We start from the raw sequence: 18,110 nt of genomic DNA, 5'->3' as shown, positions 1-18,110 counted from the left end.
CACATCACTCAAAACTTTATAGCAGGGCTCTTGTGTTTCATTTAAATTTGTCATTAAGACGAATCTAAATGCATGAAATACCATTTAAATCAGCAGCCATCAGCTCAGTAGCCTTAATAACTTTGACTTGAAGGAAACCAACGTCACGGAGATTTGTCAGGGACCTTTTTAAACTCTGGAGAGACAGTAAGCAGACAAGAAAAATTAGGTTTGGCAAACCTGCAAAGCATAAATAGAGTGTTTAATTCAGCAGAGAATGCACAAAAATAAGAAATCCTTCAATCTAAAACCAGATTTATGTGACAGCATAAGATGTTACTTCAGGTTCTCCGCAATACTCTTAACCATAAAACCTTTTGAGCCTTACACCTTAAACCTTTTGACGATGCTAGTTGAGGGAGGCATCAACTAAATTTATTTATATTGCAAAACAAAAATTTTCTTTGCAAGTTTTAGGCATCAGCATTTTCCACTAAACCTTAAATACACTATCAAGGCACGTGCTCAAAACAGTCCATACTTGTAACTGGGCTGCCACACAATTGCAAATGAATGCTTACCAAAGTACGTTACACATCACAAACAAGCATCAAGTCACTGCAAGTATTTTCATACTTTTCTGGAATGAAAAGAAACCAGTGGCTGCAAATCTAACATCTATGAACTAGCATAGCACTTAAAGTGAAAGCTTTTGATAACAGCGTTTAAGGCAGACTGCAATGGGGTGGTGTCTCCAAAACAATCTACTATAGGTAGTTATTCCTCTCTGTACATGATCAAGTACAGTTTACCAAATGGCTAAAATCTGGACTTGTTTTCCCTTCTTGGGCTAAATTTATTTCTGTCACGGCATCTCTTTTCATTGCTAGTCTAGCTGCATGATCAGGTTGCATTTCCAGACCTTAAATTTCTTAGATGTACACAGACACATCTGCCTAAAAGTAACTTGTCACGAAAGAATGTCATTTGCTTAACACAGACCTAGCAGTAACCCATTACCAGGCACATACTGCCATCTCTTGGCCCTTAACACAGAGCGCAGAAAGGGCTGTAGGTTTTCAGGATGACTTTGACTTAAATATTTACACTTCAGTTCTTCAAACTTGTATTTTAAGCCCAATTATTAGTTTAGTAAATGCGTGTTTTCAGCCTATGTTAGGGTTAGATGTGATGTTTGCTCTACAGACTGACACAATAAAACAGTTTTTCTTGGCATGTTTACTAGCTTTAATAAACAGAATACAGCCACTCTGAGTTAGCTCACTTAGCTGAAGATTTGCTCTTTTAAAGTCGTGCCAAGGGCGTATTTTCTGAGTTACTGTCGAAGCTAAAGGATGGAGTTGTGGAGGACAAAAAAAAAAAAAAAAAATAGAACAAAACCCCAAAACATGGACGTCAAAATGTTTTGTTGTTGTTGTTGTTGTTGTTGTTTGTTAATGCACTGGATTATTTAAAAACAAGCTTAATGACAAACATGGTTTACTATACGGAACGTATTCGCAGCATCCCTCTAGACGCTATTAAAATGGTAAATGGCCTGCATTTGTATAGCGCTTTATTCAGTCCCTAAGGACCCCAAAGCGCTTCACACTACATTCAGTCATCCACCCATTCACACACACACACACATTCACACACTGGCGATGGCAAGCTACATTGTAGCCACAGCTGCCCTGGGGTGCACTGAGGCGAGGCTGCCGGACACTGGCGCCACCGGGCCCTCTCACCACCACCAGTAGGCAAACATGGGGTTAGTATCTTGCCCAAGGACATTTGGCATGTAGCCAGGAGGCAGCCTGGGATCGAACCACCGACCTTCTGATTAGTGGTTGACCTGCTCTGCCACCTGAGCTACAGCCAGCTATTAGCTAATCATTCAGCAAGTATGGCATAAAATGCACCAAAATATTAGAATTAAATGTACATACTAGCCTAAATGTAAACTGTGGCATTAATACTTTTGTTTTAATTTGCTTCTGTATTACTTTACCTATATTAGTATCATTCCCCCAATGTAAAGACTTTTCCTATTTTAATATTTACATTATAATTTAGACATTTAAAAAAATGTAAACATATACAGTTACACTTGTGTATTATTTTCCACCTGTTTTCAAAATGTGTTGTTGGGCACTGAGCTCAGCTCTCTTAAAGAAATGTTATAAGAAAATATAGAAATAAATAGAAGGGGATAAGATGAAATGTATTCATAAATAAGTGATTCAATTACTTTTAAAACTGACAAAATTAAAAAGTAGCAGGTTTTTGCATGACATATGAATGCTGGAACTTTTTTTATGAAATGATTTAAATTAAATCATTAATTATGTGTGTTTAACAGCACACCATTATATTTATTTTGTTACTAATGTATCAATATTTGATTTTTGTAGTTTCAGCACACTTTTACAATCACGTAGCAGCAGTACCAGCGTTCAGTCCTTCAGATAGATAAATATACACCTCAGGCAATTCAGGTCGGAGAAAAACAGCCAGATAGTTTTAAGGTGGCAAAAAGACAATACACAAACAACATCTTGTGGAGTTGATGCCAATGACAACGAATGATATTCTGAGAGCAGAGAATAGGCTTGTTCAAAGTGAAAATGCATTTTAAAGTGTTTATATATTTAAACATGTTGGTGGTAGAGTGCAGTATAAATAGAAGTTAAACGGCAAAAATACTGACATAGTTGTCCAGCTGGTTCTGAAGTTCACGGGGTTCACTGAGTGGTGCGGCACAAAGGTCGGAGATGGAGACGCCACTGCACGTGGTCAGCGTAAGGAGGCAACACACGTGTCCTCCCCCATATTCCATTTCTAGCAATTGCCTTTGATCCAAAGGGATTTTTGACATGTTCACGCAACGCCTGTACACACACAAGTTCCACACATTTGGGCCAGATCAAACACACACACATAAAAAATATGCAAAGAGCTTTCATTTAAATCAATCAATCAATCCAGAAACCACTTTTTATTTTAATTAAAGGGCAAGCACACACAAATAAATACTGTAATAGCTGAACACACTCACTTCCCCAGGGATTCCGCAGCCTTTCGTCCTTCCTTGGATCGGAGCTCCACCTCCAGATATTCTGGACTGTTGAAAAACTGTTTGAAGGTGAACCTCTCTCTCCACTGAGGATTTGGCACTTTGCAGTGATCCTGAATCAAAAAGAAAAAGAAAACTGTTTAAAAGTTGTTTTAAAAAACTCACAACAATTAACAATGACACTGAAATTCACTTTAAAGTGTGAAGAAACATCTTATATAAGTCAGCGTATTTGCAAAGTCTTCAAAACACAGACTTGACTGACGTGTTTGTAGATTTCCAGCTGGCCTTTATTTAATATTCAGAAAAGTATCTGCATCATGTCCAGATGTTAACTTTAATTGTTTTTCTTTTCTAAACAGACTAGTTTTGGGGTTTAGCAGCTTCTGATAGACACATCAGAAATTTCCATCTCACATTAGGAGACATAGACAGGAGAACAGATAATTACCGTCACTTTGCACCTGGATATAAGACAAGGAAAAGAAAATCAGCAATGCTGCTCATTATCACGCTGCTTTGATGTGTAATGCATGATGTTGCACGATCGCGAAATAACCATCAATGACAGTACGCAGCCAACAGCGCATAAAAGTGAGCATCAGCGCCAGACATCATCCAGCTGCCGGGAGAGCTGGATGATGCAGCAGACACTGGCCATGTCATATTACACGCTGCAAAACCATTTTAGATCCCTTCTAGGCCCGTTTCTTTTTTCATGGCTTTGTGGTTTTTTCCCCCATGTGATCTATGGTCACATGAAAGATTATAGGGTTAGGCTTAACATTTGCACTACCAAAGGCATCTTTGTATTGCCTATTTTCCCCATTTTCCTTCGGGATTAATCAAGTATTCTGATTCAGATTCTGATAAACCCAGTATCAGTTAACGGAAACCAAAAATGCTCAATGAAATACTAAGTTTTACAAAGTGAGGTTACTTTGAACAATAATTATTTATTAGTTACCCTCATTTGCGTAAAGTGCAGCAAACAAAAGAAATGTAGACTGTCTCATTTGTTTTTTCCATGTACAATAATCCCAGACGACTGTGAGATCAGGGGGCACACCATCTGTTTCAGGACTCCATGTTTTTGTGGCTGAAGATAATTCTGACTCTGGCTGCATATTTGCGCTCATAGTCACGCTGCACAACAAATTCTGGACCAATCAAAAGTCTCCTTGATGGTATTCAGTCATGGATAAAATTCTGTCTGTACTTGCTAGGACTGAGGAGACCACTATTAATAACCAAGTCCTCAGACCCATCTGTGGAAAATCAAACCTATAAGAACCTCTGCCATGCATCTCTATTGCCTGCAGACACCTAGAGCCATCGCCGACCTTTCTCCAAAGGCAACTCCCTCCCAAATGCTCCAGGTTTGGAACATTTGTTACCTTCTTTTCTCCCCGGCCCTTGTTTTTCTGTACATTCCCAATTTGCTAGCCTTTGCTCATACATTGAACCAAGGAAAGTTTTCCATCAACACTTACTTCTGACAAGTACTTTCTAGTCTGCAAATGGGTTTAACAAGACCCCCCTGATCATTTTTTTGCTCTTTTCCTGGCACTGCTGGAAACTAGCCCTCAGTATTGCCTGGGTCTTTTTGCTTCTGCATAACAGCAGATATTTGAAATAACTTTGAAATATGTTAATGGCAGAAGATAACTGACCTGTCACTTGGATTTTGCACTAAAGCAAATGTGTGATGTTTTTAGATTCTAGCAATGTCATCTTTTTAGCTGTGCTGTCCCTCACCCTGTTTTACCCTGCCTCTGCAGATAATGACTTTAGTTCATCCCACATTTACGCTGCTATTCATAAGAATCGCCTTTAGGTGATTGTTTAATAATGCAGTGGGATTTATGTGTACAAATGTTTCTAGATTTTATAAGTGAAAACTAGTCTGCCAGCATTTTATTTAACAGGAATGTTGGGAAAATTAAAATGTGATAATTCTGTTCATCACTAGACACACAAGATATAAAATAACACTAAGACAAATGCTTTTTTGTTAAAGAGCCTAAGACCTTTGAAAAATATAAAATCTTCTGGAATATGCACCATAAACTATAAATCAATTTGAAATGCAAATCTGTTTACCGATTCAGCTATTACATCAATATTTGGATTTTTTTATGACTTTTGAAAGTCTATTTTCAGTGCAATGGCATTAACCTCATGTGGCCTTTCTGCAAATGTATATTTTAATAAAAGCACTTTAAAGTGATTTGGGCCTAATAATCCTATAGATTGAAGATACATTTTAAGCTGACATGAAAACAAGAACAAAGAATAACCAACCCCATGCATCTTTCAGAAAAAGATTACTAAGGCTTAACATCCACATCTAGTCATATTTTAAATGATTATTTGAGCAAATGATGTCCTTAAGTTGAAAACAGAATAGACTTTAATTTAAGTACACATAATGCAGCTTGTTAGCATCATTTAGCTTGAAAATTCACTTTTCAAATTTCATTTGATTTTGTGGGTTTTAAATTAAGAAATAAGAAAGTGTCCAAGCCAAAGTAACTCATGTCATCATCAGGGGGCATTTTATCCAGAGCAAAGAGCAATATATAACAGTTGGAGTGTTACCTGAAACTAACATCAGATTGATTTATTTTCTTTTAGTTCTACGGGCACACCTATCGAGAATGACGTGGAATACTCACCCCCCCCCCCCCAAAAAAAAGAGCAAAATGAAGAGAACAACAACTAAATAAATGAATAAATACAATATAAGTCACTGTGAATACTGGAAATCAGCTGAGGTTAGGCTAACATAAAAAATCTACACACTTTAAATTACAAAAGGGAAAAAGGAACAGGGTTAGGAATCACAAAGACACATTAGGAAGAGGAAAAAATTAAGAGCAACAGTCTTCTGTTGAGATATACCTTGCTTTTGTATCGCTGCTCTCCCAGTTTGAAGAGAACGGAGAACTGACCTGCCTGACTGTCCACCGGCAGCTTCTTACCCTCAACCAGAGTCACCAACAAAACAGTTGTCCACAGCTGACTCTTCTTCAGCTCTTCTGACAAACTAATAGGCTGAGAATGCTTTCCAGCCTGCAAAAGTAGGGATACAAAAAAAATAATAATAATAATGAGAGGAATGAGAGGTAATGCTTTAAATTAAAAAAAAATAAATCAATACATTCAATTTCAGCTTTTTTTAAAGGATACAAAAAAAATATTATATTAAAAAAAAAAAAAAAAGAAAATCCAAATTCAGTTTCCTGCAGTTCCACCACCACCATGTTTGAGACATTATAACAATTGCCCATGGAAGACAGGTAAATGAAACATTCTCAGAGATTAGGTAAAGCTTTCATGTATAATTGGAAGCCATGTTTTAAGATAATTAGTTGAGTTTATATAGAGACACAGTGTACCCCTGAGATAACTTTAAGCCAGATTCAATCACTGCAGATCAAGCCAACTTTGTAATGACACATGCAGAAAACGCTTTTTTAATTAACAGCTGCACAGCATGCAGTTGGCAGACTACAAGAAGAATTTGAAGCACATGCACACAGTAGGTACATCTGTTCAACAATGAAAACAACTTCAAACTTATAGGCATGCAGACAGTCAAAAGCTTTTCTAACTAATCCTGCGAATGTGCAATGTTGCCACGTGTATAGCTGTCTAATCTTGCGTAGCATCGCTTCATGCAGTACATAGAATGGACCTGCAGACAATAGCGTGGCAGACAAAAAGAAGCATGCATTCCCCAACTAAACTCTGTGAGTCAAATACCTCATCAGTGAGCAGGCAGAACAACAGCCGGACTTGTTACTGGGAAATGCTGGTAAGCATCTGTGCTTTTTTATGATAATGGTCAAAGGTGATCACAGGATTTTATTTTTATTTTCTTGGAACAATCCTATGGTTATCATCATAGGATAATAAGGTGCCATAATAAGTGTGACCTTGTTATGGGACTTCCACTATAGCCTGTCAGGTCTGGGCTAAAAATAAGAATTTAGGTTTATTTAATTTTTAATGCATATGTTGTAGTCATTGAGTGAAAGCGACAACGTACAAACTCTATATTCGTTTTAGCTGGTCTGCTGCTATCAAGTTAACTGGGATCAGGAATCTTCTGTATTTGGGATCCTTTTATAATTATCACTGAAAATATTGAAACACTTAATTTACCCTGATTTGTATATAGGTTAGTACCAAATAGGAATATGTCCAGTCAGTTAATTAAGGAAACACTGACTAACAACTACTGAAAGAGTTTAGTCTTCAAACCACTGAGTACATCTGTTAAATTTCTTCAAGATACTGCGCCCTGATTTGTGAAATAAAATGATTTGCTGCCCTCTTGTGGAATCAACTGAAGCACAGATAACTGCCAAAACTAAAGGAACTACTGTCAGAATTTTTGTTACATTACCTTTTGTTACCAATTTGAGCTGAATTAGAAAAATCGTGAAACCTGAACATGGTGTGAAAAAAAATTCACCAGACCAATGGGCCTCATTTGTTTTTCTCCTTTTTATATTTGGCAGATATCTGTATAATACTGATTAGAATGAAGGGTCCATGAAGTCTTTCCTATGTGTTCCAGCCACCATGCCTTACCCTACTACTTCGTGTTCGTTTTTGGTGCCATTTCTGCCGCCAGGAGCATGCATTTTAGGTGCAAAACAAAATGACACTAGTTAGTAGGCTTTACACAGAAACAGAGACACAAACACAGACATACGATAAATGCAATGCACGACAAGTCTGCCTTCTGCTTGAAAGCATGGAGCAAATACATGAGGGAGCTTGATATACATTGCTTCTTTTGCTGTCTCCATTTCTGAGTGACAGACTCAAGTCCACCAATACGACGCCCATGTCCTCCTCCAGGCTGTTTGGATCATCCAGGCGCAAAGACATCTCATTGACCCTGAAAACAAAGCAGGTTTTTGATGAGAGATGGGCAGTCATGTGCCATCGAGCATGCCTTTGAATTTATTCAGAACAAGCACCACAGGATGTAAAAATATAAGCATCAGATCACTGAGGAGATGAACTAGAGAAAATGTATTCTATGCAATAATTGTCAAAAAGTATGTTTAAAAGATATGCAGAGCAAAACTGCATTAAATACTAAGGGCTTAGAGCAATATGATACCACAGCAATGCAATTAATTTTACTTCTTCATATTTAAATTGCTGACAAAGGACAAGAGAGGTGTTTAATTAACACTGGGGTAATGCAAAGGTCTCAGGTCAAATTAACACTTGTACTGGCAAGCCGAGCTACACGAGGGCACAGACTGAACTCACTGCAGCTTTGTCTTAGATGCACCTGGACTCAGTTACTCACTGTAAGGCTATAAACATAAGTGGGAGTGGTTGTGTGTGTACAAACTGGTATAGAACTGAGCTAGATAGAATAACGAGGCATTTGATAACTTGGTGACAATTTCTTGGAGGTTACTTTCATTAAGGTAATTTATTTCAGGTTCAAAGAGGAGTGTAGAAATGTGGAAAAGCACCCACACTATAATCCCAAACTGTTCCCACATTACAGACACACTACACATTCTAAAAATAAATTCTACAGTAAAAGCAGCCACTGCAATGTTAATAATTAATGGGCAAATGCTTTGAAAGTAAAGTTCAACACTCATAAGCTAAATGCAGCTGCGTTGCCAAACCCATAAATGGGTTGAGCCAATGCAGTGCCTGGAAATAGTTTATTTCACATACTGAAGTAAAGTAAGTATTGAACACGTTACCAATTTTATAAGTAGGTATATATAAAGGTGCTATTGAAATGAAATTCTCAACAGATTCTCAATAACCTGAAATTTATTTAAGACTTTAAACAAAAGCCTTTGTTGGTGACGACAGCTTTAAGAAGCCTCCTGTATGGAGAAACTAGTTACATCCATCCTCAGATGTGATTTTGGCTCATTCATCCACACAAACAGCCTTCAAATCCTGAAGGTTCCCTGGGCCCCTTCTGTAAACTTTGAGCTTCAGTTCTTTCAACAAATTTTCAGTTAGATTCAGGTCAGGAGACTGGCAGGGCCATTCTAGCAGCTGTATTTTCTTTCTCTGAAACCAACTGAAAGTTTCCATGTCTGTGTGTTTGGGATCATTGTCTTGCTGAAACATTCACCCTCGTTTCTTCTTCATCTTCCTGGTAGATTTTACAGATTTGTAATTAAGAATGTTTCTGTACAATTTTCCATTCATCCTTCCTTCAATTACATGAAGCGTTCCAGTGCCGTATGCTGAAAACAGCCCCACACCATGATGTTCTCACCTTCAAATTTTACTGCTGGTATGTTCACAGCCTTGTCTAAATGTTGATCAGTAAACTTTAAACATGCTTCAACATATGTTTTCTTCAGAAATGGAGGTAATGAGCGTGCATACAGGTCAAGGTTGCAAAGGTTTTTGAGCCTCCTTCAGGTGTTCAATACTTTTTCCCTGTGTCATTTCTCATTAGAAACACATCATTTATGGACATCTATGGTTTGATTTCTTTGCTTGTGTGGATTAGATGCATTTTTGCCAACATCTAGTGAGAATTTCATTGCATAGTACCTTTAGAAATATATTCATTGAGAAAACTGGTGATTTGTTCAATATTATTTTTCCAATTTTATTATTCCAGGATCACTATAATTTACATGCTACACCTCAACAGAGCTCTGTCCAGCTGCTTCAAGCACTTCCACATCACCATACTCACTTGTCCATCTCCAGACCACTCAGAAGGACACTTGCAGCACCCATAAAGTCATCAGTTGTAAGATCACGGTCATACACCTGTATATCAAACATCAACAGTCCTTTAACACAAGACAGTTCATGTAAGGAGAACTGTGCTGACTGTCCTACTGCAGTATCCTTGAAAACTCATACAGAGTGATAACAGCCGTTTTGTTGGATTTATGAAGGTGCACAGACACTAATCATACATTGATTTTCATAACACTTTGACAAAAAAATGTCACCCTAACTACATAACGAAGGATAGAAAACATGCACTGACATGTACATTTCCACAACAGACTATGACTCTCAGTGTTAAAGCTGCTCATTAAAACTTTCACATTCATTATTTCCCACACTGTTGACATGACCTTTATTAAACTGACCATTAAAAAAAAAAAAGTTACCTTGATGTAAAGCTTCTGATTCAGATCCTTAATGGGCAAAGAGAAGGACTCATTCCACACAGGGTTGAGGTTTTTATAAAGCACTTTACTTTTGTAGAATGTTTTTCCATCCAATTTGAATTTGACGTAGGGGTCGCTGGTACCTGAGAATGAATATTGCAAACCAGTAAATAGAAAACAAACAAACAAATAAACAAACAAACATACTTTTTGGAATGACATCATCAGGGCCCTGTAATATGAAGCAAGATAAATATAAGTAGGGTATTTATTCATTATCTTGATTCACTAAAATCAGCCATCGCTTTTAACAACACACCAAATTAACCCAGGGTTTCCCAGTCAGGCTATGAGAACATTCACACAAAGGGGTGGAATCATGCACTGTTAGCAGAGTGGCTGATTTTACAAAGGAGCACAAAATTATGACCCCAGACATATACGGAGATCTTAAACACATAATACAGACTGAAAGCAACACGTGCTGCAGAGAAATCTGCAATGTGAGAGCAAAAGCACTCTATAGTAATTTAGTATTAGAATCTCTGTATAAGTATGCGAGAACTGTGTGAGTACTTTAAAGATTTTGGTCAATAAGACTGAAAAATGCCAACCAAATCTATAAAGTTTAACCTATTTGAAGGCAGGAAGAAAAGCAAGCAAAAAATGCTGACTGTGGAAGTTAACAGACTTATGACTATTACAAAACTATAATTCATCTAAAATTCTCTTTATTAATAATCCTCACAAAAGGAAAGATAAAGAAAAAAAAGACCCTCCTGATATCTGCACAGACGAGCCTGACGGATTTTCCAGGAATGGTGACACTATTTTCAGAGAACTGGTCAGTAACTGGGGATTTTTTTCCCTTAATGATCTTTAATCTTGAACCCAACCTGCTCCGTGTATGTTAGGTCTGCAGCCTAGGTTAGCATGGCAACACACCTAAATAAGAAGTTACCTATATAAACCCAAATCCTGCTGTGTAGCCCCAGAATATAAAATTATTTTTTATTTCTGAGTGAAATAAAGTCTATAATGTTTAATAAATTAAAATGACATGATCCTACTTAGTAACATGACATAACATGACATAACTACTTAGTAACTACTTAGCACACAAGAATTTCACTCGCATGTGCTGTGCCAGTGTGGCTGCACATGTGATGTGACAATAAAAAGTGATTTGATTTGATTTGATTTAACATTATAATATTCATCATGAGTTGTAGGACATGTTATTTCAGAACACAAAGCATGATTATTGCAACTTCTCTTTTCCATCTTTCAAAAGCAGCGTTGTCATCATGACTGTCTTTAATAAATACTTGACAACTTGACATTTACTTCTAAATAACACTGACTCCATTGTTTTTCAACTTCTATGTAAATGTACCAATTTGCACTATTACGTAGAAGGTCTGACCTGCTCTGTGTGATCTCTCATTTTTGTATGGAGGATGTGGTCCCAACCGATGTAACCACAACTTCCTGAAACAATAGCCAATCACATTTCAGCTTCCTGTGTGAAAACTAACTGCAACTGAAAACATCACTTTTGCAGGTTTTGTGCGAGTTTCTTTTAAACACTAACATATATAGGCAGGCCCAAAGATTAACACTACAAATTCCACATTGAGTCACTTTTGAAACTTCTAAATCTCACTTTCTGTTGCTGTTCTGTATCATTTTCACTTCAGAGTAAAGGAAGTAGGAGGTGTATCTTTTGAATTGTCTCTCAATCAACCAGGTGAGGGCAGCAGTCTACCAAACACAGCTGTGATCATAGCTTAAACTTCATGAGGAGCTTAGACTGTTCTGTTTCGTTACATTACATGAGCTTGCCCGGTTCTTTGTGGTGTTGCTATTAGAATAGGCTTTATAGACCCTTCACACAAGAAGTCATTAGCAAAACAGCTGCCACCGCATGCTGCGACTGCTGAATGTATAATCTGATCAAAACCAAAAAAATAAAAGCTTGTTCATGCTTTTAAACCACCATGTGGTCTTAACAATGTGGTGAAACCAAATCCGCTTGCCTCTTGTCATCCTCTTTATTTTCCATCTTATCTTTACCTACAGTCTGGTTGTGTCAACATGCAGGCACACTCAAGAGGAAAATATAATCCAAGAGTGAAAGGCTTTCTGTACTGACTGCTGGTCTGGGTGTGGCTCAGACAGGTTCTAAACTGCTGCAAGGAATCCTGCTCGTGTTGCTACAAGAGCTTCACAGCTAACCTGACACTCAGCTGTCTTTTGTGTCCCTGGAGTTAATAACACTGCGTGTAATCAAAACAGACATTCCTGGTTGTCCTTATCAAGTCAAGGCCAAACACACGAGTCAACACTGACACATACAGGGGGGGAAAAAGCGACTATGAGGAATGGCGGAGGGTTTCGTTTTTGGTTTTTTTCCCCTTTGTAGGCCCAAGCATCTGTCCACGTTTACGGGAATTATAATTCATAAAGTTTAAGAGATTTAGCAAGTCAACTCAGATACGTTTCTCAGTATGAGAAGATGACAAAGCAATAACAATAGTAACACTTACTCATTGCCACAGGCATACACAAGAAAATACGTGATGCATGTCATTGTAAGATCTAGTCAGAATTAAGCCACAGCTTCAGAAAAAAAAAAAAGAAGTAGGCGTGTAGCTCTAAGGTATAAACATACACCAACAGGTAACTGCATCTTTGCTTTTACAGCACACTGAACTTTCAAGTAAGGTAATCATATGCAGAGGAAAATTTGGGGAAGTTAAAATGATGAAGCTCTAGTCAGACAATGATCCTCGGGTGGGAGGGTAAAGGCATTTTGTTTCATCAGTTGAATAGGATTCCACTGCCACACTTCTCATTTTCCACTGTGCTGAAGTATTACTTGCTTCTGCACTGATCCTGTTTCCTGGATGATAATCAGCATCACAGCGGTGCCTGTTGATCTTCTGTTTTTCTCAGACTGTGTATTTTAATGCTAGTGTTGCTGTACATCACAATAATCTGGAACAAAAAGCTGAGTTGTAGTAGTGCCGATATGAGCTCCTTACCACAGCGGTCCCTGATGACCAAGTTGTGTCCTTCCTTTAAGTTAACGGTGAGCAGGTAGGACCTCTGGGAATCTCTGGCACTCTCAGACATGTTCACAGCCTCATTGTCCATCTCATACTGAATAGAAAAACAATATTATTACTTTACTACTAGTAGTATTACCAAAGTGCCCCATCTACTTCCGCACAAACTGGGCAGCTTTTTAATCAGGAAGTATCTGATCAGAAAACAGTTTTTTGCCTTTATTATGGGTCACTGCACCATTAATATTTAAACTTCAAATTTATTACCAGTAATGCTATTAACCACAGTATAATAGCTCCACCTCTATTTATGTGAAGAATAACTTTTTAATCTTTAACAACAAAATTATCACAGGACTTCTTTCATTTTACTTTCATGCACTGTTGTTCACGTGCAGGAATTTGACGAGACTCTAATACAGCTTTCCTAATTCTTTACTGTTTGGGTTGTATTATTTTTGTCACATTTATACAACTTTAATTAAAAAAAACTAAACAAAGTATACTCACTTACAGGTTTTAAAAGATTGTATTCTGTGCAGTTTTATGCTTCTCGTCTAGGCAGTGGATTATTTAATCACTATTAAGCCTTTCCAGCAAGCCATGAATCTTTCACCCAATAAACCCCAGTACCCTGGAATCACCCCAGCTCAGCTTCCTAACCCTGACCGGCTACAAAAGATGGACAACACACACTGGATGCTGAACCACAAATAGCCTACTGTTCTATCTCATTCTAAACAGAGCACAATAATCTGGAATTAAACTTTGATATAACCACGCGTCGGCCAAAGACCCACACTGCTGTTGGCATGGCATAATGCTGAAAACCACCAGCATAGAGACATGAAAGGGACAATCCGTTGCAAAATTCTACAACCACAAAGATGCAACTTAGGATAAAACTGTCAGACGCAACCCTTTTCTCCTGTCGTGCCTAAAGCTGATTTGCATATTAACCAGTCAACAACAAAAATCATCTTACAAACTACAAATTAGACAGTAGCACTTACATTTTGGTGGTCCCCTTCCTTTATGTGACTGCTGTAATCGTTATCATACTGCAGAGACAAAGATGAATATTTTTTTAAACCATGTGACACATGACAAAGACTTTCAAAACATGTAAAATTCCTGTTGATGAAAAAGCTTCACTCAGCTAAAGCTAAAGGCTCAGAACTGCCCTCTCCTTGGTATTTCTACCACCAGCACAAATCCTCTGAGCATTTATTAAAAATTCCTGTGTCCTGGGGACTGAACAGAGGTAACCCAAAAAACATCTACTAGGCAATTTCCACTTTTTTCCCCTAATTTGCTTCTCTTCTTTGGGTTTCAGAGTAACTGCAAACACTGTAACTGTTTACCTAACATAAGGTATTTTGCCATACATACCACTCCTTTCTTTATGAATTCAAATATAGATTGCTGTATTCAGATGTATTCATTATAGTTTCTATACAATTAAAGATAATCTCCCAGAGTTTTTTTTGTAAGTCTATGGACTATTTATACAGCTATGAGGAAGTGTTCAGTTGACAACAACAGTTGCACAATGGGACATGACAAGAATTAAAATAAAAAGCACTTTACTATTCTTGATATTCTTTGATGTGGTTTTAAAACCACCCTGGGGGCCCTGAGAAAACAAACGGTTAGTTTTCACACTGTGCATTGTTGCTTTCACCAAATTCAAAACAGTTTTTTTGACTGATCTGAAACCTCAGTGATGACGGAAAATAAGATGACTAAGAAAGACAGCGGGTCTCTCATTTCTTCTATTTTTCTTATATCAGTTTTCTTACATCAGATCCTGATCCAGATACAGGTAGACCTTAGCTGTTGATCATATCCAGGCAAAACCCACCTCTGGTAAAACTTAATGCAAATCCATTTATAACCAGCAGACATAGAAATAAATGTGCTAGTTGAAATATGGGCTTTGTAATATGCTAATATCAGCATGTATCAGCTTGCGCTTAATCAGCATTCAAGGCTGCATTAGCCTTGAATGCTTAATAGCAATCAAAATGTAAAGCCAGTTGAGGTTTAAACACAAAAGCACAGATTTCTTAATGTTTCTTATGTGCTGTTATTCATTTACGCTTACACCTGACTCAGATCTCAATCAGCTAGTTGTTTTGTTGTGGTGTATCAACCAGGTGTTGCAAAAAGGGAAGTTGCAGAGCACCCTCTGATGGACAAACTATGCAACAGCCACTCTCATAATGTAGTTGAAGGGTGTTTCTTCCATTTCAATTAATTCCATCTTGAATTAATCAGTTAATAATCAGTTCTTATATTTTCCTCACACAACAGACCACCAAATGGCTAATATCAGCAGATAATATCTGCCTGCTGAGAAAATGGTCAGGTTCTAAAGATCAGCATCCTGTGCTGCAAACTACAAAGCGTAAAGATTCGAAATCAAAATCCCACTGGCGGAAACTACAAATATCACCTCAGTCAATCAGATAAATATAAAGAGCATCTATAAAAAACAAAAAACAAAACAAAACACTGATATGTTACTACAACACTGTTACGACCCGGCTCAAAAGCCGCAACATAAAAAAAAGGAGATGAATAACAGAGTGTGGGTGAGAAGAGGTTTCATCCTAAAATGGAAAACCAGGATGGCTAAAATGGCTGGTGCCACCAAGGCAAAGACTAGTGCACTGCCGGAAAGCTTGCCTCAGGTATGCTTTTATCCACACCTGACTAGGTGTGGCCAATTAGCACCAGCTGAAAACACTGAGACGATTAAAAGCTGCAGAGGGACGTAACAACACCAACAGGAAGATGAAACATTTTACTGGGTGATGATTTTTTAGGTCATTTCCTGTTACTTACTTAAAAGTTTCACAACATGTTGATGGTATCAGAATCAGAATCAGAATACTTTATTGATCCCTGGGGGAAATTATTTTTTGTTACAGTGCTCCATTTTAAACCAACATTAAGACAAGACAGACAATACGCTAACTAAGAATAGTACAATAAAGATTCAAAGATTACCATACCAAACTGCAACTTCTTTTTATCAACCCCCCCCCCCCCCACACACACACACACACGTTTAGGCATGTTTGTGAGAACAGAAAATTAGTATGCCTCTATATTTGTGAGGACCAACAGTCACTTATGGGGACAAAATGCCCGTCCATACGAGTCTGAAGGGATTTCTGAGGCTCAAAACGTGGTTTTAAATGTCAGGGTTACGATTAGGTTATGGTTTTGTTTAGGATAAGGGGTGTGTGTGTGTGTGTGTGTGTGTGTGTGTGTGTGTGTAAAACTGTCAGCCAACATGTTATACACCTGTCCTGCTGCCCTCTCTAACCACACTTGTCTAAACCACTGATAGTGAAACCAGGAAGAAAGTATAGCTTAGTGGAAAGAAGTCAAAATGAACATGATTCACAATTAATTTTTACTTTATTTGTTGCTTAAACCATTGAATAAAAAGGTATTTAGTAGCCTATGAACTTCTACAAGAGTAATTCATTTAGCCTGTGTAGCAAACAAGCCTGTCAAAGCTGTAAAAAGAGGCTATGACTTCCTAGTTGTCTGGGTCGTCCTCTGCATGTCAACAAGAACTACAGCATTAATCTGCTTGCACATTCATTGGTGTCCACTTTGCATGACAAAGAAAATAAAGCCAAGAATACGCCCAATGTTATTGTTCAAATGAAAATTAAACATTCGGAATTTCAAGTCAGCTTGCATTTGTGCGTCATGTCATGTAAAGCATGCAATCTACACAAAACCTGTTGAAAGTCATTCTAACCATGATCTGACAAACAAAGCCTGCCCTTGATTACGAGAAGAATGCAAAGCCTGACATGTTCATAATTTCCCCCAGGGATCAATAAAGTATTCCGATTCTGATTCTGATTCTGATGATTTGCTGTAAAGGGTTATCTTCAATACATACAATGTTATTTACTAGGGCTGCACGATTTTTTGGCTTAGAATTGAGATCACGATTCTCTCACGATTTTCTTTTCCAGTATAAATATTTATTGCACTTATTAACTGCACATCAACTTCGTAACAGTTGAGACTGAACATAAAAACAATAAATAAACATAAAAACAACAAATGTCTCACGTTTTGTTGTTGCCGCAAAATGTTGTACTGCTTGAAATTCCGTCTCCACCATTGCTCGACACTGCGTGTATAGAGCAGGTAGTGCAACAATAGAAAAATAGTTGCGGGACGGCATTGTGTAGCGTTTGTCTAGGGTGTTGATCATTTTCCTAAATCCCTCGTTTTGCACAGTGTTGATGGGAGCCATATCTTTGGTCAGGTGATAAGTAATAGCCTCCGTAATTTCTTTGTGCCTGCGGGAGTTCGACGGGTATAGGGAAGCGCTGTATAAGGTTCCTGTTATTAATGTTTGGGTGGTTGACCGGTGTTGTGCCAAAAAGTGATTGCCTGCCAAAAAGTGATTTCCAGTGTTTCTGTGTATTTTTTATGTGTAATATCTTTACGTATGTTGGTAAATAGACTTCGGTGAACAGCGTTTACAAAGGGGTTATATATAGAATTAAAAGATTATCTGTTTTTTCAAGTATCTTTATAACTCTGTGTTATTGTACTCACATTATAACCAATCCGGTCCTTTTTCCCCACTTACAATATTTTTACAGAACTATTGTAGTATTTGCTGCCATTTCTGCTGTCTTACTCTTACAAAAGACATTTTTAATGTTAATGAGTTTTTTTTTAACTGCATAAATAAAGGTTCTATAAAAGTCGCTGCCAAAAACTGATTGCGGCTTCTACCTTGTTACACGAATGTTGTTTGTGGCTCAATATGACTTTGTGTCATCCATG

General features: G+C 37.7%; 1 protein-coding gene across 6 annotated transcripts in view; it reads right to left on the bottom strand.

Annotated features, from left to right (window-relative positions):
* LOC147338593 (multiple C2 and transmembrane domain-containing protein 2-like) overlaps positions 1-18,110 on the bottom strand; it is a 44,183-nt gene that overhangs the window by 12,765 nt on the left and 13,308 nt on the right. For 3 of the 6 annotated variants that reach the window (XM_086308083.1, XM_086308249.1, XM_086308164.1), the window contains exons 3-12: positions 14,288-14,335; positions 13,251-13,368; positions 10,204-10,346; positions 9,774-9,850; positions 7,856-7,970; positions 7,658-7,690; positions 5,960-6,130; positions 3,038-3,168; positions 2,690-2,870; positions 82-175 (exon numbers count right to left, since the gene is read on the bottom strand). In XM_086308083.1, coding sequence (XP_086164209.1) covers positions 82-175; positions 2,690-2,870; positions 3,038-3,168; positions 5,960-6,130; positions 7,658-7,690; positions 7,856-7,970; positions 9,774-9,850; positions 10,204-10,346; positions 13,251-13,368; positions 14,288-14,335 — 1,111 coding nt within the window. The remainder of the gene's footprint in view (positions 1-81; positions 176-2,689; positions 2,871-3,037; positions 3,169-5,959; positions 6,131-7,657; positions 7,691-7,855; positions 7,971-9,773; positions 9,851-10,203; positions 10,347-13,250; positions 13,369-14,287; positions 14,336-18,110) is intronic. The other 3 variants (XM_086308409.1, XM_086308497.1, XM_086308322.1) reach the window with 2 other exon arrangements.

The sequence above is a fragment of the Aulonocara sp. 'chitande type north' Nkhata Bay genome, linkage group LG1 (genome assembly GCF_057382095.1).
Source record: "Aulonocara sp. 'chitande type north' Nkhata Bay isolate Kocher_YH1m ecotype deep benthic linkage group LG1, A_spYH_male_GT1.1, whole genome shotgun sequence".
NCBI classification, from domain to species: Eukaryota; Metazoa; Chordata; class Actinopteri; order Cichliformes; family Cichlidae; genus Aulonocara; species Aulonocara sp. 'chitande type north' Nkhata Bay.
Note: the sequence above shows the minus strand (reverse complement) of the source record. Positions and strands in the feature narration are given on the sequence as shown.